Here is a 26,530-nt window from a genome sequence, read left to right on the forward strand (position 1 = left end):
TTACCAAAAGCACTTCCTTTTCCCTGCACTGGCTCCTCGGTCCATTTTTGACTGGTGGTGTCTTTTCCGACTCTCACTGATTTCGGCCGAAACCATCTTGCTGGAGGCAGCCTGCATACCTAACCGGAAATGTTCCCAACTCAGTTACACTATCAGAAGTGAGTATAACTGGAAACGTTACCAACAGCATGGACAGCAAACACAGCCACATTGCAGTCTTAAGCTCGAGTTTGTTAACGTTCCAAAATTTAATATGGCTAAAATGGACTGGACTCAAGTTTACACAGGTTCAAAGTACTGAGCATTCAGGCTCTGGAACCAAAGGCCCATCTGTAGTCCTGAGCCTGATGGGTGCATCCCGGCCTCCCCAGACCTGACGGTCCATCCCCTGCTACTCACTGCTTGTACAGTGTTACGTGATAACCTTTTGATTGAAAAGATTCCTTTTTATTCAGTGGAACCCACAAGAACCCTAGCATAATGCTTTAGATGCTAAAAAAAAAAAAAAGCTAATCATTCTCATTAAAAACCATTAAAAAAAAAAAAAAAAAACCTGGGCCTAAAACTAGAAGCAAGCAAACAAGGTCAACACCTCCTGAGGACTTGGTGTATCCCCCACGAAGCACAAGTGTTCTTACCTGGGACCCATGGGCCCCCAGAATTCAAGAGTCAAGTACATCACATATTTTGTGTGTGCTCTTTTTTTTCTGGGGTATAAGGCATACTGTTTATCGCTATTATTACTTTGAAAGATTTTACTTATTTAAGAAAGAGTGCATGTGCACACAGGGCGCAGAGCAGAGGGAGAGGGTCAGGTCGACTCCCCACCGAGCACAGAGCCCAATCCCACGACCCCAAGGTCACGACGCGGGCCGAAATCCAGAGTTGGACGCCGAACCGACGGAGCCCCCCAGGCACCCCTGTTCTGGGTATTACGGAGGGGAGGGGTCCCACGGCTTTCCCGATTCTCAGTCTGTGACCCACGAAGACTCCAGAGCGACAGTGCGGCTTCTGCGAGGCGCCCCCACACTCACCTCTGAGCACGGAGTCCTCCAGGCGCTCGGCCATGTCATGGCACTGCTGCTGGTACACGGGGCTGGCGAAGCAGTGCCGGGGCTCCGCGAGCTTCCGCTGCAGCCGCTCCAGGCGCTTCTGCTCCTTCCCGGCCTCCCGCTCGGCCTGCTGTCTCACCCACTCGGCCATTCTGGGGCGGGCGGGAGACATGGCGCTGACCAGACAGATCACGCACATGCCTGCTGATACATGACGAGCCCCCATCCCTGACGAACCCACACTGTCCCGGGCCTGCTGGGAGGACCCCCTCAAGCCCGATGGGAATTACTAAACGACGGAAAGAGCTACGGCCAGAAGGAGTGAGAGCACTCGTCTTCCAAGGCTACAGTTCGACATGCACGGCACGTGGACCACCACCGCCAGGAACGTGCGTTGCTATCGTCAAAGAAATTAACACAGCGGGCAGCTTACGCTTTCTCATGGTTGACATCTCGTAGCCTCCTTCCGCTGAGGTCCCGGCAAGCTTCTCGATTGGTTGTCTTCTCAATCTGAGCACCAAGCGCTCGGAGCATAGATCCAAACCCTGTGCAAATATATTTGGAGAAAGCAGGTTAAAAAGCGTTCCAGGGGGGCGCCTGGGTGGCTCAGTCGGTGAAGCGTCTGCCTTCGGCTTGGGTCGTGGTCCCAGGGTCCAGGGATCGAGACCCACATCTTCTCCCTCTCCCACTCCCCCTGCTTGTGTTCCCTCTCTCGCTGTGTCTCTATCAAATAAATAAATAAAATCTTAAAAAAAGAAAGGGTTCCAGGATGGATAAATGCCAAATTGTGAATTTGCTATTATATTACAAAATTAAAAATGATCTCTTTGGGGCACCTGAGTGGCTCAGTCGGTTAAGCATCTGACTCTTAGTTTTGGCTCAGGGTCATGAGATCACACCCCCACATCGGGCTCCAAGCTCAGTGAGGAGTCTGCTGAAGTTTCTCTTTCTTTCTCCCTCTGCCCCTCCCGTGCTCACACTCTCTCTCTAAAATAAATAAATCTTAAAAAAAAAAATTTTTTTCTTTTTTTTTTAAAGAAAGGGACATCAAGATTCTGCCCAGGCATCGAAGGTAAAAATATTGATAAACCTGATTCAACCTTGTGCCTCTTGCCCTTCCTCTTATATTTCTGAAATACTGTATCTGCACCACTGGGATATTTTTTTTAAGATGTTAATTTATTTGATAGAGTGCGAGTGAGAGAGAACACGAATGGGGGGTGGGGGGTGCAGAAAGGGAGGGAAGAGCAGACTCCCAACTGGGCAGGGAGCTCAATGTGGTTCGATCCCAGGACCCCGGGATCATGACCTGAGCCGAAGGCAGACGCTTATTCAACTGAGCCACCCAGGTGCCCCCACTGGGGTATTTTAGAGGGCTTTACCTAGTGCCACAGATCCCAAGGTTTCCAGATTAATAACTTAAAAAATGCTATGGTGAGATTTTGCAGTGAGTTTCAAAGGAAAAGCAATTTTAAGTTGTCCCTGGTTGATATGATAAACTTCATTCTTATTGACACAATTTCAAACAGCAGGATGATTATAATGAGATGCCAGCCAGCTCTCTAAAAACCAAACCAAATCACTGCGGATTTTGAGAAAGCTTCAGGATGACATGTTAGCGCATCAGGAGAAATACCCAGAACTGCCCATGTTCCATTTTTGCTTTTAGTTTCTTTTCTGTATTCTTAGATCATGTTCATACAACAACGACCTCAATCTACCCCAATCTGTAAATGGCTATATTCCACAGGCTGACTTTAGTCCTCCCTTGGAACTACAATGACCTGACAAAATCTTACTAAAAAGCAGATTTAACTATAATGATCCTTTCTCTTCATCCAATTTCCCCAAAGTTTTAGAACCTAATCGCCTAAGAGCTATGCTGCTGGCAAGGGTAGAAATTATAATCGGGGGGCGCCTGGGTGGCTCAGTTGTTGGGGGTCTGCCTTCAGCTCAGGTCATGATCCCGGGGTCCTGGGATGGAGCCCCACATCGGGCTCCCTGCTTGGCCTGCTTCTCCCTCTCCCACTCCCCCTGCCTGTGTTCCCTCTCTCGCGGTCTCTCTGTCAAATAAATAAATAAATAAAATCTTAAAAAAAAAAAAAGAAATTATAATCAGACAATATATTCCTCAAAAAGAATAAAAAAAAAATACTCAAAACTAGGAAAGTGAATAAAGGATTTCATATGGCAGAACGAGACCTGCACACCCCAGAGGCCTGCCCAGGGCTAGAGACTGCGGCTGTGACACACAGAGGTAACCAACATGCAGGTCCTACCTCCTTTTCCACCTCGGAGCCTGGGTTCCAAACTATACACGGCCCCATGCCGCACTCCGTCACTGGTGTCCACGAGGGATCCATTGCACTTCACAAAGAAGCATTCCACTGGAACATCCTAGAGACAAGTTTGGGGTTTTTAAATGAGGTTTAAATGGGGTTTTTAAAAGTCTCCTGCAGGAAGGGGCGTAGCCCATTATGTTTTTATTCCTCCGGTTATAAGCACATAGCGTGTGTTCCATTAGTATTTGTTGGACTGAAAATCCAAAGAAAAAAAGTCACTTCCTAGGACTTATTCAGGGTATGACTTTTTCCTAACACCTCATCACGATATGCACAAGAACTTGTCGTCTTTCGGGTGAAGATAAGAACTGCTCTCTTCTTCTCTGATAGGAAATCAGAGTCAAGGTGGAAAACTACATGGGGCTCAGACCCAGTAACTTTGCAAGGCCCTTTTTCTCTTGACTTTTTTTTAAACCAGTAATATCAAGTTGCACAAGTTTAAAAGTGACAATACACAGTCTGAAAAGTGTAGATAAGGACAAACAGGAGGAGGGAAGGAGACGACAGTATGGGCTGCCTACACCTACATCAGCTGTAGCAGGTGGAGGGCCAGCTGGTCTTTTCTGCCCATGTCCCCGAGTTACAGCGGAAGCCCCAAGTACCTCCACACCCACTCTGTAGATTTCAAACATTCTCAGACCAAGTGATGAATAGAACATATGAAAGAAGACTCACACACCAACAGAAAGGAAAAACGCACAACTGGTATCTTCCCGAAGTGGACACAATGAATGTTCGTTCCAGACCACATCCCACGGCCATTTCAATGGGACCTACCTGTTCATTCAATATATACTAATCAAGTCCCTATTTGCCAGGTACTTTCACATGTTGGGATACTGTAGTGAATAATACAGCAAGTACAGACCCTGCCTTTTTCCTAGCGGGGAAAGATAGAGAACGACCAGATGAATGCTATCCGATGGCCATGGTGATAGGCAGGCTGAAGGGGATAGCGTGTGTGGATGGCTGTGCCGGTCATCTATCTAACATATACAGTTAGTCAAGAAAAGCCTCTCTGATCAAGTGTCATTTTAGCAGAGAATGAAGGAAAGGGAGAGAACAAGCCACGTGGCTATCTGGGGGAAGAGCATTGCAGAGGTAAAGAGGGGCAGCAGGAATAAGCCCAGAGTATTCGTGGAACAGCAACATGGCCAACATGGCTGACAGATGTCTGCCAAAGGGGAATGGGAAGGCCTTTAAAAGCCCCTGTAAGAACTTTGGGTTTCACTCTGAATAAAGCCACTGCAGGGTGTGGAACAGATTGAGAGCGGAGTTATATTCTTAAAGGATCACTCTAGTTGTTAAACTGGAAATAAGACTAGAGAAGCAGAGACATCAGTGACATCGGCTAGGTGAGCAATGAAGGCCATTTGTCTCGGGGGTAGTGACAGAAGGGGATGAGAAACGGGGGTGGGGGGTCCCCTAAGGTTCTGGAGGTGGGCAGTGAGAGCCACAGAGCAATGAGAGAGGAGTCCAAACATTTGGCTTGACTAACAGGAAACTGAGTTGCCATTTGTTAAGAGTGAGAAGCACGTTTGGGGGAGAGTTCCAGTCTCATTTTTTTTTTTTTTAAAGATTTTATTTATTTATTTGAGAGAGAGAATGAGAGAGAGAGAGAGAGCACAAGAGGGGGGAGGCTCAGAGGGAGAAGCAGACTCCCTGCTAAGCAAGGAGCCCGATGTGGGACTCGATCCCAGGACTCCAGGATCATGACCTGAGCCAAAGGCAGTCGCTTAACCAACTGAGCCACCCAGGCGCCCCTCCAGTCTCATTTTTGATGTGTTGGTTTGAAAGGTCTTACAGCCACATGCAGATGCTGAGGAACCTGGTGGGGACACAAGTCTGCAGTCTGGGGACAAGGTCTGGGCTGGAAATTTCCATCTGGAAGATGTCAGCACGCCGGTGCTACTCACCGCCCTGAGCATGGATGGAGTGTCCCGCAGGAGGGAGGAGGCTCTGGAACAAAGATCAGAAGACCCAGTCGCCACTGCTCCAAGGTTCAGAGATCAGGGAGACAAGGAGGCAGCAGCAAGAGGAAGTGGAAGGGAGGCTAGTGAGGTGGACGTGCGGACAAGTGAGCAAAGTGTGCCAAGGAGCGAATGTTGGGAGTGTGCCCACAGATGCCGACAGGCCCAGAGACAGGAGGACTGGAAATCGACCATCGGGTATGGCACACGTGGCAGGAGGTAGTCATTCACAGTAACGGAAGATGGGAAGGCAGAATGTACGGCAACGAGGCAGGGGCACTGGAATGAGGACGAGGAAGGTCTCTCTTGACTGCCTGTATTTTCTCATTGAAAACAAAGTATGGGCCTCGAGATGGGAGAAGTACTAGAGATTTTATTAAAGAGAGGAGGTCGGAGAGTCACGCAGAAGAGTGAGAGCGATGAACTCGGCACTGCTTCCCAAGCCTTTTCACAACATGGTGTACAGAAAACACATCCGGGGGACACGGGGAAATGAGCAAAGCTCCTGAGGCACCCCCAGATTCTGCCCCCCTGCCGGAGGGCTGCAGGGATCAGTATCTCCGCAGTCCTCCACCCCAGCGGAAGCCCACTCTGGCCTGGGGATATACAGCAGAAGTGCAACGCATCACGAAGGTCGTCCGTGTTTGTGCATTTACGGTAAGACTGATTTGTGTCACTGCCCAGATAGCAGGCAGAATCGATGGATTTAAGGTAACTGGCGTTTTCCCAGGCAAATGCGCTAGCAGAAGAGAGGAGCAAAGGAGCTCAGACTACACGCAGGCATGTGATTAACAGGAAGGACTATTCCTGTCTGTAAAATACTGTCCACTTTTAAGAGTTGTACAGATTAAATGAGGTATGTAATGTACCTCATGGTTTTTTACATTTATGAATGAAAAGCTACTTTAGCTTCTCTTAATATTTTCTGTGTCCAGTGGGTATGTATTCTAAAAATCTAAACAACCTTAAAAGACATTAATGTGAAGGCAGAAAGATTATTATATACACCATACTTCGTTTCCAAACAGAATTGCTTGTTAAACAAAACAACTGATCAACAAAATTGCATTTTCTACTTAAGATTGTTATCAATAATCACTAGTAGGAAAAAAGGATAAAGGAAATTTAGAATCAATTTAAGGGTCTTTGACCATCTGCATTTTATACAGTATTTCAAGCACAAAGTAGTGTTCGTTTTAGCCCAATCAGCCTAAGGCCACCAGAGACAAATGTGTAGTTCACCAAAGTCAAATTCATTGACTCACTGCAACAAGGGGGGGGCTGCACACAAGAGGAATCCTTGGGTGTCTCACAACCAACAAAAAACAATTATTGGGGCGCCTGGGTGGCTCAGTCGTTAAGCGTCTGCCTTCGGCTCAGGTCATGGTCCCAGGGTCCTGGGATCAAGTCCCGCATCAGGCTCCCTGCTCAGCAGGAAGCCTGCTTCTCCCTCTCCCACTCCCCCTGCTTGTGTTCCTTCTCTCGCTGTCTCCCTCTCTGTCAAATAAACAAATAAAAATCTTTAAAAAAATTAAAAAAAAAAAAACAATTATTATAGGATTTGGGGCAAGGGTGGAGTTTAGGTGAAATTTAAATGAAAGTGTTTTGAGAGGCTCAAAACAAAGCAGAGCTGTGTGTAAAAAGGGGCAACATCAAGTCCAGACTGTGAAGTAGACTGGATCCAGACCCCTGTTTCCTTGGAAACGACAAAGTTAAGATAAATACGGAATGTTGTGTTCAGAAACTCCTAATCTGAAGCTCTGCACCTGGGCTGGAAATTTAGAGTGCTTTCTCTATATCAAAGTGACTCAGAGTCTCAAGGCAAGAGTGGGATGCTTCATTCTCACTGATAAAATTTCAAACAGCAAAGTGTCTTGTAGTCTATAATTTTCCAGATCAAGGTTCCTTAGTGAATCAGAAAGCAGCAGACTTCCAAAGGAGTCATTATGACATTTTACAACTGCACCATGTCCTCGGGAGAAATACTGTTTCCTATTAACTTTGCAGCTGGCTTTTTCTGTGTCTGTTATCCTAGCCTGAAGAACAGCAGGGCAGATTTTTACTTTTTCTGTGGACTCCAACACTGACCTCATCCTGTGTCAGAATAATTTTGTTTCAGAACGCACAGATGTGAACTTGAGCTATTTTAATTTCTTCCAGTATCTCATCAAATGCCCTTTTATAAGTTTCTTGTTTCTGTTCACAAATGTTATAGTCCTATTTCTTGAGCACCTGACAGAACCATCCATTTGTATTTCTTCCTTCCTATTTAAAATTATTTTTTCCAATACTCTCATAATTAAGATCCTATTTTTTCTGGTCATTTTGGATCAACTGTCAAGAGATAAGAGTTATTTTCAGACATATTAAAATCCATCTATTTTGTAAGATATTTCCCCACCCAGATGGTCAAAAACAGTTCTGACAGTTTCTAGACTGGACTGCAGTGTAGGAAGACAAATGGGGAGGCTGAAAAACCACATCATTTGCAAAGATACGTTGCTTTTTCATGGAACTCGTCCACATAAAGATTCGGTTTCCACTGCAATGTTAACATGTGTGAAGCCTATAAATAACAAGCAGAAGAAACAGACTAGGGAAATACGGATGAAGTGAGGTTATAAAAAACATACTAGATCAAGGGCCAAAATTAAAATTAGATTTGGGGAGATCACCAAATTCTTTTTTTTTTTTAAAGATTTTATTTATTAATTTGAGAGAGAGCACATGAGAGGGGGCAGGGTCAGAGGGAGAAGCAGACTCCCTGCTCAGCAGGGAGTCCGATGGATCACCAAATTCTTTAGGTAACTGAACAGGTTTAATGTCTCACTGCTGGGAGAAGCTCACTGGCTTGATAATTCCGTAAATCACACATGTAACTTTAGAAGTCCGTGACAGTTTTTCAAAAATATGCACGGGCAAATGCGACCATCAGAGGATCAGTGAAAACATCTAAACGACAGACCCCGAGAACCCACGCCCTCGTGTGGGACACGTGTGTGAGTGCTCGGCCCCGACCAGGGACCAGATGAACCCACTGCCCTCCCCAACCACCCTCTGGCCTCGGTCTGGACATGAAAATACTCCTCTACGTTGGAGCCAACAGGGCTGTGCAGTGGACAACATGCACATCATAGAAGCACAGGATGAATGCAACGGAAACGGAAGGAAATGCGCCCTAAAAGCCATCTGCGCCAAATGCCTCATTTGCACACGAAGAAACAACGCCAAGGGTTTCTGTTCGTCCACACCGAGGGCGGAACTAAGCGCCTGTGAGCCGAGGGGTTGTTCCCCCTCCTGTAGGGATACGAAACCACCGCCACCCCAAAACAAAAGCAAAGCAAAGCCTCAGCATCAGTCTGAAGCACCTTAAAACTGGGGAGCCCTCAGCCTCAAAAACTGAAAACCCCAAGGAACGGACGCGCCCCGACCCACCCTCTCCCCACCCAATCCTGCTCCCCGTCCGCCTCGCTGCCCTTCCTTCCAGGAAGCGCGAGCCTCACCCGATCTTGGCAGTGTCGGTGGATCACATCTCGTACGGAGCACCGGGCCGAGGCACACTGCACAGCCTCGCAACCGAAGCCGGGGCAGCGAACCCACACCAGCGGCGCGCCGTCCGCCATTTCAGCTAGCTCCGGGACCTCCGGGTCCCGTGGACAAGGTACCGCCCCTCGCCCAGCGCGTCTTGATGGCGTCACGGGGCCTTCCGCGCCCCGCCCCCACACCCTCCGCTCGCCACGCCCCCCCTGGGGCCAGTCACGTGAGCCGGGCCCCTGCGCCGCGCCGTGCCGCGCCAGCGGGGGAGGGGAACAGGAAGGGCCTGGAGGAGGCAGATAAGGCGGCGGAGGGCGAGGGCGAGGCGTTGCTAGGAGACACTGCTGGGGCGGGGCTCGGGGGGACTGTGTATAAAAGGCTGGTGCAGGGTCGGATTTCGAGCGTTCTGGCCGCGAGCGATAAGGCGCTGGCGAGGCGCCGCCCCGCAGGCTCCGGTCGCATCCCTGGCGCTGCGCGGTTATTTTTGGGTCGCGGGAAGCAGGGCCTGGAGGAGGCGCGCTCCCTGGGGGCGCGAGGAGAGGCGCTGCAGTCCCGGAAGCGGTGGGGGTGGCCTTCTCGGCCCCGGAGACGCCCCCCGCCCTCCCAGGGCCCGGGAGCGGCGGCGGGGCTGCCCCTCGGTCTCCGCCGGCCGCGCGCGGTGCCTTCTTCCTTCCTCCTGCTGGCGCCGTGTGCAGGTTGCTTGGCCGCGAGTGGGCCCCGCGGGGGGCGGGGGGGCCCAGGGCCTTCGGGATGCCGGCCCGCAGCCCCCACGCTCGCAGTGAGGACGCCTGGCCGAGGAAACTCCACGGAGGCTCCGAAGTCGCTTCACTGTGGCGGCGGGAGCACGACTGGAAAGCCACGGCCTGTGAAGTTAGGGATTCTGACTGTGATCTTCGCCTCAATCGCCCTGTAGGGAAACAGGGAAAGGGCCTCGGTGGGGCTTCCTCTGGCGCAAGAAAAACGACCCCAAATGCTGAGGCCGTGGTGCCTGGAGAGCAGCGCTTTGCAGAGTGGCTCTCGCGGTGACCGTGGCTGCACGGAGTCCCGGGGTGCCTCACCAAGTATGGAAAGGCAGTCCGGACCCTGGACAACTCGAGCCCCTCTATACCCCCTTCCCTGCTCTCCGTCCCCAGTGTCCCCGAACAAGCCACCTGCAGAGATCCAAGCCCCAAGCCTCTTTGTTTATTCACCATTTCTTCCTTCTTGGGATTAAAAAAAAAAAAGGCTATTTCAAAGGTCTGGGGGTCTTCCTCTCCTGCCAAGTAACCAGACAAATGAGCAGTTTAGCTTTACACAACGTTTTTGCCTCGGTGATTTATACGTGTAAGATTAATTCGTCCTTTTCAGTAAGGAAAGTCCACGTCGTTTATTACTAGCATTCTATCTCCCCCTTCTGAAACCCCACGTCTGAATGAAATTGTTCACCCTTTATCTCCTGTTGCATTTAAATTCCTATTGTCGAAAAAATCCTAAGTATTGAATAGGCATTGCCATTTCAAATATGAAATAACTACTGTTATTAACGATTGCCTTTTTTTTTTTTTTAAGATTTTATTTATTTATTTGAGACAGAATGAGAGAGAGAGCACATGAGAGGGGGGAGGGTCAGAGGCAGAAGCAGGCTCCCTGCGAGCAGGGAGCCCGATGCGGGACTTGATCCAGGGACTCCAGGATCATGACCTGAGCCGAAGGCAGTCGCTTAACCAACTGAGCCACCCAGGCGCCCACGATTGCCTTTTCAAAGATACGTATTTACTGAGCAATATATAACCGCTCCTAAACCTTCACACTGAGCATATAGCACCGTGATGTACACCAAGTAGAAGTCAAATAAATATTAACTGGCTATTTGATGAATCACTAAGGTAGTAAGTCAAATTATTCCCAATGTACGTCTGAAGAAATTTATTTTGCACTAGTATAGCACTTTCTATCCTAAGAATGCAGACTTCAACTTGGATTGGTGGTTTTAAAATTCATTTAAATAGTCCGGAAACTGAGGACCCTAAAGTCAGGGCTATAGCCAAGAACACATGGGTAGAGGAAAATCTAGAAATAGAGCTGATGAGCTGGGTGGCTGAGAGTCTACAGTGGTGTCCAGTAGGCACTGCTGTGTGGCCAGACTGGTCAGTGGTTATGGAAAAGGAGAGACAGCTTCTGCCACCTTCCCCACCTCGGAGTGGTAGGCAGGGAAGGGACAGGAACTCACATTAGGGTTGGGACCAGTAGGTGGTGAGTGGGTGGAGGCCAGTTCCTCTTTCAGCAAAATAGTGTAGCCGCGCTCTTGGGACCGTCTTTGTTGTCCTTTCCAATAAGCCCACACTTTGTTCCCGCCCATCTCCTCCGAAAGATCAACGCTAGCTCTACTTTGCTTTTTGAGGACTGATTCCCATAGCGGGAAGACACTGCAAGAGCATCCTGAGGCCATGTGGAATAATTGTTCACTGCCAGGAAATGACATCTCCAGACAATGTTTGTGTGGCAACCCATGAGAGGGGCTCAGTTGAGCCAAAACGTCATGCTGGTCTGCAAGAACAGGAAGCAGGGCTGTCCACTCCGGCAGTTTTTATAAATGACAGTGAGGTTCCCAAACTAGTGAATTTGCAGACTATATCCCTGTGCGACAGGCAGGTCACACTTCTGTGCTTTCAGCCACGTTCACGCTCAGAGGCAGGGACAGGAGGTCGTCAATGCCATCTTTAGGACAAAAGACAATGGTACAGCCCTGCTCCTCCCGTGCCCCAAACGCAGAAGTGCTATAAAGTCCTAAATTGGCAAGCGTTGCCTTATAGATGGTTCCAGCCCCAGGAACAATGAGGTCAGCTCCTAGGATGGAAAAACAGCTTCTGGGTAAGAGCCGTGTAGTCCACACTGGGTGGTGGACGGTGTGGGAGGTGGAGCTTGAAGCAAGGACCCTCCTTCCTGTATTGGACAGAAGGAACCCGGACACGTCAAGGGCGAGGTGGAGTTGAGAGGTGGAAGAAGTGTGTGTTTAGCCCTGGTGCTGGGAAGGACCTTGAGAGGGCGGAAGCGAAGAGTAGGGTGGAGGTGCGGGGCCGAGGGAAGCAGCTGGACCCACAGCCAGTGCTGCGTGCCTCAGAAGCCCACCTCTTTGGAGGCGTCAGCAAGAAGAAAGATCTTCATGCGGGCGGATTTACATCAGTACACACTGTCCCTCTTGGTTGCCCGGATAGTACCTTGCGCGTTGTATTGTTTACCTTGGGCGGTTGTCATTCTCAGGTCTCCATCAAAGAATGCTGTTACGTGGGATAATGTTAATTTCAGTCACGCCACTCACCGTGCCAGAATTATAAAGCAAAATTGGTGGAGCATCCGTCTTCCCTACATGTGGTATTTCGGCGCTGGAATGTTTTCAACACTGACATTCAATTTCCCTCTTGTCAATAAAAATCCATACTTCTTTATGAGTTCTGCATGGCCAAGCCATTCAAAAGGGGATTTTCCGCCTGGGAAAGTCAGAAGTCTGTAGGAATATTTTTTAGTTATTAGACATTAGAGTATGTTCACTGTATTAGGGTTTTCTAGAGAAACAGAGCCAATAGAGTAGACAGAGAGAGAGAGATACAGGCACACCTCGGAGATATCATGGGCTCAGTTCCAGAATGCCGCAATAAAGCCAATATTGCCAGAAAGCAAATCAAAGGAATTTTTTTGTTTCCCAATGAATATAAAGGTTATGTTCATACTGTCAGGTGAACTTCAGAATTGGGGTCAGTCTTCTCAAACCTTGCTGCCTTATCAACTCAGTTTCTGGAATATTCTAAATCCTTCGTTGTCATTTCAACGATCTTTATGGCATCTTCACCAGAATACATTCCATCTTGGGATCAAGTTTCATCATGAGATTGCAGCCTGTCGGTCCCATCCTCAGGCTCCACTCCTGATTCTAGTTCTCCTACTATTTCCACCCCATTATTTGTCAATTAAGTTTGCCGTCCTCTATGAGCATTGTTTTGGTGTTGCAATTGCAATAGTAACATCAAAGATCACAGATCCCCATAAAAAATATAATAATAGTGACAAAGTGGGGCGCCTGGGTGGTTCAGTCACTTAAGCATCCAACTCTCAATCTCAGCTCAGGTCTTGATCTCAGGGTCATGAGTTCAAGCCCCTCATTGGGCTCCACGCTTAGCGTGGAGTCTACTTAATAATAATAATAATAATAATAGCAATATGATAATAATGACAAAGCTTGAAATATCGTGATAATTACTAAAATGTGACACAGAGACATGAAGTGAGCAAATGATGTTGGAAAGATGATACCAAAAGTCTTGCTTAATGCAGGGTTACTACAAACCTTCAATTTGTAAAAAACGCATTATCTGCCAAGCATGAGAATGAGGCAGGCAGGTTTTTTAAATTTTTTAAAAGATTTTATTTATTTATTTATTTATTTATTTTAGTTAGAGACATAGAGAGCTTGAACGAGCAAGCAGGGGGAAGGACAGAGGGGGAGAGAGAGCGACAGGCACTCTGTGCTGAGCACAGAGCCCAACGTGGGGCTCGATCTCATAACCCTGAGATGATCTGAGCCAAAATCAAGAGATGGACGCTCAACCAACTGAGCCACCAGGCGCCCCGGTGGCTCAAGAAATTCTTTCATGTTATAAAGAATCAGCTCACCCTCTGCCCCCACAATTACAGAGGCTGACAAGTCCCAGGATCTGCAGAGCGAGTCAGTAAGCTGGAGCCCCAAGAAAGCCAATGGTGCAGTTCCAGTCTGAAGGCAGGACAAAGCTGATGTCCCAATTCAAAGGCAGTCAGGCAGAAGGAATCCTCCCTTCCTGGGAGGTGGGTCAGGTTTTCTGCTCTAATCAGGCCTTCAACTGATTGGATGAGGCCCACCCACATGTGGGAGGGCAATCTGCTTTACTTAATCTACTGACTCAAATGTTAACCTCATTCAGAAATACTCTCACAGGAACACCCAAAATAATGTTTGACCAAATATCCAGGCACCTCATGGCCCAGTCAAATTGACATATAAAATCGACCATCACATCCACTAACTGGGGTTATCTCTAATAAGGAAATAGCCTTCACTGTTTAATTTTACTTTGGCAACTAAAGAGAAAATATTTGATGAATAGAGACTGATTAAAAGTCAGATGTTTCTTGCTCCCTGGAGGTTTCATTGTGTGAACTCGGGAAACTCATCTGACTGCTTTGGGCGAGCGCTTGTGAATGGTTACAGAGCTACGCTAGGATTGTCCTTAGAATTCGCCTTTGTATTGTAAGATGTGGTCAAAGTTTGTGCTTGTGAAACTCATGGAGAAGTTTTTGAACAGATGGTGTTAGTGCCTTATCAATCATAAGGCCAGCAGTCATTAGGCAACTGATTTAGGATTCCAGTTTAAATAACTTAACTAAATTTATTTTAATAACGCAGCCATCTGGCTCACTCACCTACCTAAAGCATATTTTTGTAAAGTATTTATTTATTTAAGAGGGAGAGAGACAGAGAGAGTGAGCCAGGGAGGAGCAGAGGGAGAGGGACAAGCAAACTCCACACTGAGCATGGAGCCCGACATGGGGCTCAATCCCAGGACCCTGAGATCATGACCCGAGCTGAAATCAAGAGTTGGATGCTCAATTGACTGAACCACCCAGGCGCCCCTAAAACACATTAAAAAAAAATAAAACAAGGGCGCCTGGCTGGCTCAGTCGGTGGAGCATGCAACTCTTGATCTCAGGGTCATGAGTTTGAGCCCCACGTTGGGTGTAGAGTTTACTTAAAAAAATAAATAAAACAGAAATAACCCAAAGGCCCCTACACAGCTAAAGTCTGCATTTTGCTCAAAGAACCCTAGGCTCTTCTTGTTTTAAAAGGATTGTTAGAAGTGTGGTGGTCTGCTTAACAGCCTACTGAAAGTTAGCAAATTAATATGAAGTCCATTACATGAAGCGGGGAGACAGGAGCAGATTGCAAAATGGAGGGGGGGCGCTGCAGGAGACCGGACGGAGGCAATGATGAGAAGAAACGGTGGCCAGAGTGATATAAAAAGACAAAGAAAAAAATTAAAAATTAAAAAAATTAAAAATAAAAAGACAAAAACAAAATTGACACCGCCGTTGGGCAGATTCTGGGTATCTGGTCAAGAAACGTGGCATACCCCAGTGGACCCTAAAGGCATTCCTATATCACAGCAGAGTGAGAGCATGGGAGAAAATGCCAAGAAACCTGAATCCTGAAGGAAAGGCTCAGCTGTGTTCAGGGTGCCCTAGTTAAGATGGCAAGGCCGCATGATACACGTCCTAGAAGTCCACCAACAAGGGTAGGATTTTGAACGTTCACAAACACATGGGTTAAACCCTAAGGATTGGGAAAACCCAGCTATCCAGAATAGCATGTTTCCCCAAAGCACCGGATCCTGAGAGTCTTAGCGGTTTAGGCCCCCCACCAAATACCTTTTGTTCTTTAATGTCTTCCAAATAGAGAGTAAGACAGTTTTGTGTACGAATAAACAATTTCCCCCTGTTACCATCATATGACAGTGATTTCAACATATAACTTCCCGTTCTTGGAAGAAAATCTGTACCACTCTGGATAAGAAGATAAAAGGATTCTCTCATTTTCTGTAAACTGGCAGAGGGATCTCCTTTGAATATTTCCTAGAAATCTACAAGGCTTGTGTCTGGGCTATCTGAAGGAACATGCATGCTATCCTGTAATCACTGTGGACACTGGCAGAAGGAGGGAAGTAATGCACATTAGCTGCTGCGATTTAAAGAGGCAAGGAATTCGTTGTATATGCTCTCCAGATGGTATTAATATTAAATTAGACCAATGTTTCCCAAAGTGTGTTCCATGAAACACTAGGTCACCACAATGCGCTATTCTAAAAGACTTCCTTTTTCAAACGAATTCGGCTACACTCCCATACCATATGTTGTCTCATGACATTTCACAACATTCAGGGGCACCTGGGTGGCGCACTTGGTTAACTGGCTCTTGGTTTCGGCTCAGGTCGTGATCACAGGGTCACGATCTCAGGATCGTGAGATGGAGCCCCTGCTCCGCCCTCAGCGCAGTCTACTTTGAGTTTCTCTCTCTCTTCCCCTCCCCACTGCACATGCCCTCTCTCTCTGTCTGTCTCTCTCTCAAATAAATAAATCTTGGGCGCCTGGGTGGCTCAGTTTGTTAAGCGACTGCCTTCGGCTCAGGTCATGATCCTGGAGTCCCTGGATCGAGTTCCGCATCGGGCTCCCTGTTCGGCAGGGAGTCTGCTTCTCCCTCTGACCATAACCCCTCTCATGTGCTCTCTCTCATTCTCTCTCTCTTTCAAATAAATAAATAAAATCTTAAAAATAAATAAATAAATAAATCTTAAAAAAAAAAAGATTCACAAAGTTCATTCACATCATAAAAGCCCCGAGAAATTCTGTTATCTTTGCTTAATCCAATATTTCACAAACTTATTTGACCAAGGAACTTCTTTTCAAGTTACACCCATCAGCATGCCCTTGGATTGGGTATTCAGAAAAGGCTCAGATGGACGTACGGTTAACTGTGGGGTTTCTTCTTTTTCTCTCCAGTTTAATGATATAACTGACATACAGAACCATAGAAGTTTAAGGTGTACAGCATGATGTGACTCACATGAAATGGTTGCCACAGTAAGTTTAGATAACATCCGGCATCCCATATCAATAAAAAGAAAGAAAAAAGAAATGTTCTTTTCCCTTGTGATGAGAACTCTTGGAACCTATCTCTTAACTTCCCTGTATGCCTTACGGCAGCATCAGCTACAATCACCGTGTGTCCCTCACATCCTGTGTGCTTATTCGTCTTATAACTGGAAGTTTGAATGTTTGACCCCCTTCCTCCAACTCCCCCGCCTTCCCCACCCCCTTTCTCTGGCCACCACGAGTCTGATCTCTTTTTTTATGACTCTGGCTTTTTGTGGATTTGTTTGTTTGTTTGTTTTGAAATTTTTATTACTTTGAGAGAGAGAAAGCATGAGCAGGGGGAAAGGCAGAGAGAGAGGGAGAAGCAGACCCTGCTGAGCAGGGAGCCCGATGCAGGGACTTGATCCCAGGACTCCGGGATCACGACCTGAGCTGGAGGCAGACGCTTACCCGACTGAGCCACCCAGGCGCCCCTTGTTTTTTGTTCTTTAGATCCCATATGTGGGTGAGATCATGCAGTGTTGGATGAGGCCAAACCCCACAACGGAGTCTGATTCCTGTCATTTAGCGTAGTGCCCTCAAGGTCCATCCATGTTGGCACAAATGGCAGGATTTCCTTCTTTTTTAAGGCTGAGTAATATTTCATTATATATACACAATAAGCCACAACTTCTTTATCCGTTCATCCCACAGCAGACACAGGTTGCTTCATGCCTTGGCTATTGCAAATAATGCAGCTATGAACGTGGGCAGTGGAGGGAGACATCTCTTCGACATAGTGTTTTCGTTTCCTTCAGATATTTTCCCAGAAATGGGATTGCTGGATCATAAGGTAGTTCTAGGTTTAATTTCTTGAGGCCCCTCCATATTGTTTTCCAGAGTGGCCGCACCACCTTGCATTCCCACCAACAGTGTACAAGGGTTCCCCTTTCTCTGAATCCTCGCCAACACCTGTTGTTTCTTGTGTTTTTGATCCTAGCCATTCTGACGGGCGTGAGGCGACATCTCATTGTGATTTGGATTTGCATTTCCATGATTACTAATGATGTTGAGTACCTTTTCGTGTATTTTGGAAAATGTTCTTTGGGAAAATGTCTCTTCAGGTCCTTTGCCCATTTTTAACTGGATCATTTGTGGGTTTTGGTATTGAGTTGTGTGAGTTCTTTATATATATGTTGGATATTAACCAATGGGGTTTAAAAAAAAAGAGAGACACTGATCATAAAGGCGATTCCTCCCGGTATTTAAGGAGTTCAGTTCATTTTAATACATAAAAATACACTTTGTTCTCACGTACCAGCAAAATCTACTTTACCATGTGTTTTTTCTAGTGTTTAGGATCAGGGCTGGCGAGCTAAATCTTCTTTCTGCCTTTTGGAGGATGAGGGAATAACGGAACACAACGGCATCACTCGTCCTCTTCATACCCGTGTGCAGAGTCAATAAACACGGAGGAATTTGGGCGCCTGGGTGGCTCAGTCGGTTGAGTGACTGCCTTCAGCTCAGGTCATGATCCCAGGGTCCTGGGATCGAGTCCCACATCGGGCTCCCTGCTCTGCGGGGAGCCTGCTTCTCCCTCTCCCTCTCCCCCTGCTTGTGTTCCTGCTCTCGCTATCTCTCTCTGTCAAATAAATAAATAAAATCTTTAAAAAAAAAAATACACGGAGGAATTTGATGTGTCAAGATGAGCGTCGTATCACCCAGCTCCTACAGAAGATCTGGAGACCTGCGGTTTGAGCGCTTCGCTCAGTTCAGTTCCACGGCTGTTCATTTCTCACCTCCAAGTGCAGGAGAAGACAGAGGTGAAGACAGGTGGGAGGCAAGGGACCAGCCGGAGGGACGACTGAGAGGAACAGTAAGGGCCGACTCTCCAGACGCTCTAAAACCCTAGCAAATACAAGTCATTGGAAAGCATCCCAGACCAACGCAGGCTGTGATAGCAAGCGCACACACATGCACGGCCTCCTACAGGTCCGTAGGAGAGGTGGCGGCAAAGAAGGACCGGGATGCGCGGGGGATGCGCGGGGGGGATGCGCGGGGGGGATGCAGGGGGATGCGCGGGGGGGGGGCGGTGCGCGGGCGATGCGCCGAGGGACGCGCGCATGCGCACACGCACCTATGTAGAGCCCGGCCGCGCGGAGCTGAGCTCAGGTTCGCGACCCGCACGAAGTCAGCCGTGACTGCCAGTCTGCACAGCGCGGAGACAGGTGCACGCCGCAGAAGAAGTAGATGGGGTTTGTAATGCCAGGCCGAGCATCCAGACCTCAATCTGTAAGGAAGGAGAGACTGCAGAAGGTTCTTTCTGGTTTTGTTTCTGTTTCTCCTGAAGCAGCAGCTGACACAGTGTCCGGCATAGTGAGTGGACACGTCCCCGCGTGTGTATCTGTTGTGCGGGGCTCACCACAGGTGCGGCCGTCACCTGTCAGCATTACCACGGGCTGCACTCCGTCCCTGTGACCATATAGCAGGTCTCAAGCACAGAAGAGACACGATCATGATCAGACCTGTCCTTTAGAGAAATAATCCGGGGGACAGACCGGAGGCATGAACAACAGCCACCCTGCCTCTGAGTTCTTCCTCCTGTTTTAATAGTATGGAAACAGGCTCAGAGAGGTTGAGTGGCTTGACCTAAGGCACACAGCAAGGAGGTGTCGGCGCCAGGATTTCAACTCGGGTCTGATTTCACAGCAGGGGGACCTCCTACCGGGTCCTACAATTAGGCCACTGCTCAGAGGGGGCGAGGGCACTGGCAGGAAAGGGAAGAGACCAGGTGGGCGAGGGCAGAGAGGCAGAATGGATGGGTGGCTGCCTGACCGCTCCTGGCAGCCTCCCAGAGAAATCACAGTCTGGAAGAGAGACAGTCCCGGAGCAAGAAAGGAGCGCCTTCTTCCTGCCGAAAGCCTCAGGGCCGCTGCCGAGCACTGAGCTGGGCAGGTCAGGCGCCGCTTTCAGTCGTGTCTTCATCATCAGTGTATTTCTTCCCAGCTTCCTTGGCTTCGCCTTTCCAGATATATCTGGGCTCCATGTGCAGCCTGTCAAGGTCTCTGTGTCAGGAGCTCATAGTGACATTCTCTTATTATCCGCATGAATCTGGAAAATGCCTGTGCGTTTGCATCATCAATCTGTGTAAATAGAAAAGCCCCATGGAAAGGCCTGGACGCCCCTGTGACACTTGTGGAATGCAGATGTAGATAAAGAGTATCTTCCCGAGCCACATTCCTCTGTGCGCCTGTCGTAAAATAGGATACCTACCTCATGTGCACATCGAGATTGGTGCTTGCTGTCCCTGACACAGGAGGGTCTGTGTTAGAACGTCAACACTGTCTAGGAACTTATTTTAGGGTAAGAGCGGCTTCTTGGAAATACCATTATGTTTTCTATGAAATTTCAACACTCACAAGACGTGAGACCAAAAATAAATAAATAAATAAATAAAAGGAATTCCTCCGTCAGATATTCAAGTGTTCCACTTCTACGGACTTCTTTCTTGCAGCCTGGATACGTAATCATGCTTCACATCTCTTAAACCTCAAATCCTCCTTGACCCTGTGCCCCTCGGACACCACCATCCTCATCCCCCTCCCTCCGGACCCGGTTCTTCAGAGGTCTTCTCTGTGCATGTCCACCCCTCCCTCACTTGGCACCTCTGTCTCGGCTCTGCCCCAGGCAGTGTCCCCTGTGCATCTCAAGGTCCACCATCCTCCCCCCTAAGCTTGCTTCACCTGCAGTGCTCCCCAACCCAGTGCCGACCTCGATCTCCCCAGGCCTCAATTTGTAAGCCGAGCGTCGTCACAGATGTGACACATCCACATGCTGTGTCATCCCCCAAATCTGATGGATGTCCAAATCCTTCACACCTGTCTCCCAGCCCTCCCACCCCCAGAGCTAACACCTTGTTTCAGCCACCCCGTCTCTGGCCTGGGTGAGCTCCCTGCCCCCATCCTCGAACCCCACCCACCCGTACTCCACAGCGGCCAGAGTGACCTCCCTGAAACCAAGTTAGTGATGTCACCTCCCCGCCCCAATCCTCCGACTGGCACCTGGCTGCCTCTAGGAGAACCAAGCTGGCCCTGCCTGCCTCTCTGCCCAATCTCTGGCCTCCCCCACTGGGCTCTGCTTCAGCCCTGCTGGCTACTTAGGCTCCCTGTACCCGCCTCATTATCCATGCCCTCCTGCCTTGCCTCAGCATCCCCTGCCCTGGCTGGAAGGACCAACGCTCCTTCCCTAGCCCCTGCTGGACCCCTCGGCGATCCTAAAGACGCCAAGAGCACTCGTGGCCCTATCTTCTCTGTCCTCCCGTGACAGATCATAATCTGCTGATGGGCAAGGACTGCGTGCATCTTATTTATTTTTGTGCTTCTAGCTTCAGGCTCAGCCTCTGACAGATAGTTGGAGCTCCATACAGATTTGAGGAGGGGATGTTGATTAATTTTCCCTAGCTGTGTTGCAAATGTTCTTTTTCATAAGTTAAAATTTTTATTTTTGGGTGGAGATAGCGTCCTGTTTGCTTCAAAACGACAGAAAGGTCTGGATGTTTTTCTTTTTTTTTTTAAGATTCATTTATTTGAGAAGAGAGAACATGAGCGGGGTGGAGGGGCAGAATGGGAGAGAATCTCAAGCAGACCTCCCACTGAGCAGGGAGCCCAATGCGGGCCTCGATCTCAGGACCCTGACATCATGACCTGAGCAGAAATCAAGAGTCAGACACTCAACTGCCTGAGACACCAGGTGCCTTTGGTCCAGATGATTTTTAACCTTTTTTTCCCATTTCTCTTTCCAACCTAGAGAGGCTGAGACGTTCATGTTCCAAGTGCGAGTGACCAGGAAGCAAGAGGGGCCCCCAATTACAGGTCAAGTGAAGAGGGTAATTGGCCCCAGTGAGACTTACAGTTTGGAAGGAACAGTGGTTCTTGCTAAGACTATGGTGTCAGCTGAAACTTCCTTTTTTTTTTTTTGAAACTTTCTTTATACTCAAATCGAATCTCAAATTATAAAAGGTTTAACATGGGGGTGGAGTGAAAAGCAGCAAACTAATCTTTTTTTTTTTTAAAGATTTTATTTATTTATTTGACAGAGAGAGACACAGCGAGAGAGGGAACACAAGCAGGGGGAGTGGGAGAGGGAGAAGCAGGCTCCCCGCAGAGTAGGGAGCCCGACGCGGGACTCGATCCCAGGACCCTGGGATCATGACCTGAGCTGAAGGCAGTCGCTTAACCAACTGAGCCACCCAGGCACCCGCAAACTAATCTTTCATCCCAGAGATTGCTTGCAGAAAATCTAGAGCAAACAAATGTTCTTACTTTTCATATAATCAAATGTATCAGTTTTTCCTTTTTAGTCGAATGCTTTTCACGCCTGAAGAAATTTTTCCAACCCCGAGGTCTGCGGGAGTCACCTCTGTTTCCCGCTCAGAGTTTTTATGTTTTGCTTTGATATCTAAGGTCTTAGTCCATTTGGTGTTAAGTTTTATGATAGATTGAGGTAAATAAATAAAATCTTTAAAAAAAGAAGAAGAAATTCCATTTCGTCCTTTTTCACATGGATAATAATGTCATCCCACTCCATTTATTAAATAGTCTCTCCTTCCCCCCTGTCTTAAATGTCGCCTCTGATGTCGGGCAGCTTCTTCCACCCCGTTCTAGCCCCTCGGTCAGTTGGTCGGCCCCCGGCCAGTGCTGCATACGTCTACAGGGTATGTTCTTTTTTTTTTTTTTTAAGATTTTATTTATTTATTTGAGAGAGAGAATGAGAGACAGAGAGCACGAGAGGGAGGAGGGTCAGAGGGAGAAGTAGACTCCCTGCCGAGCAGGGAGCCCGATGCGGGACTCGATCCCGGGACTCCAGGATCATGACCTGAGCCGAAGGCAGTCGCTTAACCAACTAAGCCACCCAGGCGCCCCTGCAGGGTATGTTCTTTTACCAGCATCCTGTGTCCTGGTCACAGTAGCAGAAACCCCCCAACAACCCAAATGCCCATCGAGAGAAGAGTAGACGGAGAAGCTGTGTTTCATCCCCACAATGGAGTATGAGTCAGCAGTAACAACAAGCCAACGACAGCCACAGCTAACGCTATGGCGGAGTCTGCCTGGCAAGGTATTAGGTGAAAAATTGAATTCTACAAGATTATGTGCCACACAGAAAAGCATTTTAACTTTTTATCAAGTTAAAAAGGACAGAAGTAAAAATGTACTTTTTTGGAATACATAGGGATGAAATCAAATGATATGAAAAGAAAAGCAAGTGAGTGAGAACACAGGATTCAGGATGAAAGACTCCTTCAGATGGGGGAAGGCAGGCGTCTCCTGGGGCTGCGTTTGTGGGTGCTCCCTGCATGATTACAAATAACTAAATAAAAGGCATGCGTGAATCATGAGGACATGTTTGATCCAATTCTGAGGTTAAAAAAAATAAAATAAAAGCTATAGAAATGGGCTTTGAGAAGGTGTGTTGAGGTGGTAGAGCGTGTGTGAGTCTTGATCTCGGGGTTGTGAGTTCAAGCCTCCCGTGTGGGGTGTACAGTTTACTTTAAAAAAATAATAATAATAAATAAAAAGCTACTCAGAAACTGCCTGACAAAGATATCGTAAAGACTAGCAGACCCATGTGATTAAAAAAAAAATTCATACTGCTATTTATTGATGCATTCTTTCATTTAATCTACATACATTGTGCGCTATGGTGGGTAAGAAAGGGTTTTCTGGGGCGCCTGGGTGGCTCAGTTGGTGAAGCATCTACCTTCAGCTCAGGTCATGATCCCAGAGTCCTGGGATCGAGCCCCACATCAGGCTCCCAGCTCAGCGAGGAGCCTGCTTCTCCCTCTGCCCCTGCTGCTCCCCCTGCTTGTGCTCTCTCTCTCTCTCTCTCGTTCTCTGTCTCAAATAAATAAATAAAATGTTTTAAAAAAAAGAAGAAGAAAGGGTTTTCTGCCCGGCATCCTCCTCTACCACTTCCTCTTCCAACAGCCCCAAACCTGTTGTCAGCATCCCCAGGTGGATTTGTTTTATATCAGACAGAAACGTCAGCCAGGTGTAGTCATACGTTGCGTGTGAATAGTCTTCATACCATGCCTTTCTCAGAAAGGGCTCGGAGCCCTGCGGGCACACGCTGCCTTACCATTTCTTCTGATAACAGCCCGTGGAAGGTTACTGAGGACGTTTACCCTTGCTTTGCCTTTTTTTTTTTAAGATTTTATTTATTTATTTGAGAGAGAGAGGGAAAGCACAGAGGGAGAGTGACAGGGAGAAACAGACTCCCTGCTGAGCAGCGACCCAGGTGCCCCTGTCCTTGCTTTTCAAGGCCCCAGCCTTCAGCCCTCTGCCTGTATGTGGACTGCCTTACCACTGTTCCCTGAGCCTCCTGAGCCCCCAGGCAGATTCCTTCCCTGTCGGGGAGCAGCCGAGGCTTGGTGTCCCTGACCTGAGCGCAGCAGGCCTGCTTCCGAAATGACCAGGGGACCTGTGGGACAAAGAGGCCTGGTCCTGGCAGGAGCACCTTTCTCTGAGCAGAAGCTGGGCTCCAGCATGAGATGGGAGGCAGGTGGAGAGAGAATGTTTGCCCCCTGCATCAGCAGGCCTCTCTTGGGTAAGAGGGGAAAAGAATTTCTAATTTCCACATGAATAAACTGGGTTGGGGAGGAAGGGCAAAACGGGTGTTTATAGGAACATGAAGCCCACTCGGGGCAGACAAGAAAGCATCCTTCCCCACCTGCCTCCCTCCCCGAAGGCGTGCTTTTCGTACAGGCCAGTGGTTCTCAAACTTCAGCGGAGGGGTTGTTAAAACAGATTTCCGGGCCCCATCCCCAGGGTTTCTGATTCTGTCGGCCAGAATGCATTTCTGATAAGTTCCCGGGAGATGCTATGACTGCCCAGATGGTGGGGCCCACATGGTCCAGACCAGAGCGCTTTGGTTGTGACAAACCTTCTGATCCCCTTCCTCAGAGCCTTCTAAAGGAAGGCATCAGAAAATCTGGCGTCTGGGGGCACCTGGGTGGCTCAGTCGATCAAGCATCTGCCTTTGGCTCAGGTCACCATCTCAGGGTCCTGGGATCAAGCCCTGCGTCGGGCTCCCTGCTCAGCGGGAAGCCTGCTTCTCCCTCTCCCTCTGCCGCTCCCCCTGTTCATGCTCTCTCTCAAGTAAATACATAAATAAATAATCTTTTTAAAAAAATGTGGAGCCCCACTATATCACCCTCGGGTCTCTCCCAGAATCGGGTCCTGTGATGAGGAGTCTGCGACCCACAGAGGGGTCACACTCCAGGGGTGAGAAGCCAGTTGTGACTCCTCGGGAAGCATTCTCCTGCCAGTGTCATGTGGGCAGGAGGCATCATTAATTCATCTCTGTCTCACACTTGCCCAGAAGACTCCTCCTTCCCCGGAAACATATCCTGAATTGGGCTCAAAGGGCACTTAGAGACCTAGAGTCAGGGACTCCTCCAGCGCTTGTCTGTTTGTTTTCCTCAAGTCTGAGTCAGGAATCAAGGGCCACCCACACAGGTGTCCCGTGCAGGGACGAACACCAACAATGAGCCTTTGAGGCCAGAGCAAGGAGCCAGCGTGCCCTGCAATCCCGGTTAAACGACGCCAGCCTCGGGTTCAGAACCTACACCTTCTCGCCCAGGGTCTATGCGAGCGCGTTTTCTGCTGCTGCTTTGCTGTGATTGCAGACTTTCGCACACACCGGCCCCAGCGGGCCGAGCGCTTCTAATCTCGTGCATCAGGCTGCCCAAAGTTGCTCCGTGCCAACCAGGAAACGGTTTGACCTGATCTCGCTGTGACAGAGGGGATTAGCGTCTGGCGGAGAATGGAACCCTGGCCCTTTGTACATTGGATTTTTCATTCCTGGAAAAACAAGCCAGGAGAGGCTTTATGATCCTAGCAGGTAGAAGGCCTGTCTGGTCAAGCTTGACTGGGCTATTGTTTTTTTTCACCCCCTCTCTTTCCTGCTGGCAGGTGAGGGCACTGGCCTTTTTTCCAACACATCTGAGGCATGCTCTAACAGCATCTTGTTGTGATTTACTGCTTAATTATAGCTGTCCCCACGTCTGCCTGGGCCTGTAAAAACACTGGAGTTCTTTCCTTGTCATCCCACATAGGCAGTCATAACTGCAGATTTTTTTAAGATTTTATTTATTTATTTGAGAGAGAGCACGAGCGGGGGGAGGGGCAGAGAGAGAGGGAGAAGCAGACTCCCAGCCAAGCAGGGAGCCCAATGCGGGGCTCAATCCCAGGACCCTGCGATCATGACCTGAGCCGAAGGCAGACGCCCAACCGCCTGAGCCGCCCAGGTGCCCCGTAACTACAGATTTCGAGAAGACAGTTTTTTATGGCTAATGAATTATTTCTAAAGTGGTGCCGAGCCGAGTCAACCCAAACAAGGATCAGGAACAAAGCAGAGAGAAAAAAAGAGGGGAACATCGTGGCCAAGGAAAACAGAGGCTGGAGAAGGCCTGAGCTCGGATGTGAGGCACCTTCTCCAGCTTGGGCCACAGATGGGTTTTCCATGGGTGATCCAGAGACCCCTGGAGCCATCCTACAAAGAACGGGGGAGAGAGACAGAGACAGAGATGGAGGGAGAGATGCTTCCCGAAGAGCAGAATGCAGGCCAACACCTGTGCTTTCAGACCAAAGTGGCTGTGACCACGGAGAAATTAACACAGGTGACTGCAGGGATCACCCTGAGGCCTGAGAGCCCAGGCCTGGGACTCTGGAGCATGACAGCACTGTGAGGAGACAGCTGGTCCAGAGTTCAACATCTCCCCGCTGGAGAATGAAAAGGAGCATCTGTTTCAGTTCTGCACAGGAAGCCCGGCGTCTGTGATCACGAGCTGGAGTGACCTCCAGCCTTATTTTATTTTATTTTTATTTTTAAAGATTTTATTTATTTATTTGACAGAGAGAGACACAGCGAGAGAGGGAACACAAGCAGGGGGAGTGGGAGAGGGAGAGGCAGGCTTCCCGTGGAGCAGGGAGCCCGATGCGGG

At 48.6% G+C, this 26,530-nt stretch overlaps 1 protein-coding gene and 1 long non-coding RNA gene across 2 annotated transcripts in view; one reads left to right on the plus strand and one right to left on the minus strand.

Annotated features, from left to right (window-relative positions):
- On the minus strand, positions 1 to 9,046 carry SDE2 (spliceosome associated SDE2). The gene is made up of 5 exons (XM_081824414.1): positions 8,868 to 9,046; positions 3,332 to 3,449; positions 1,486 to 1,597; positions 1,035 to 1,204; positions 1 to 119 (listed from the first exon to the last, which is right to left on the minus strand). Exons 1-5 carry the CDS (start codon positions 8,985 to 8,987, stop codon positions 1 to 3), a joined length of 639 nt encoding a protein of 212 aa, XP_081680540.1. The 5' UTR covers positions 8,988 to 9,046.
- Positions 8,893 to 26,530, plus strand: part of LOC145722255 (uncharacterized) — a 26,163-nt gene continuing 8,525 nt past the window's right edge. Inside the window, exon 1 of the long non-coding RNA XR_014146374.1 lies at positions 8,893 to 9,025. This is a non-coding gene — a long non-coding RNA (uncharacterized LOC145722255). The remainder of the gene's footprint in view (positions 9,026 to 26,530) is intronic.

The sequence above is a fragment of the Leptonychotes weddellii genome, chromosome 6 (assembly GCF_054177405.1).
Source record: "Leptonychotes weddellii isolate Sample4059 chromosome 6, ASM5417740v2, whole genome shotgun sequence".
Taxonomy (NCBI): domain Eukaryota; kingdom Metazoa; phylum Chordata; class Mammalia; order Carnivora; family Phocidae; genus Leptonychotes; species Leptonychotes weddellii.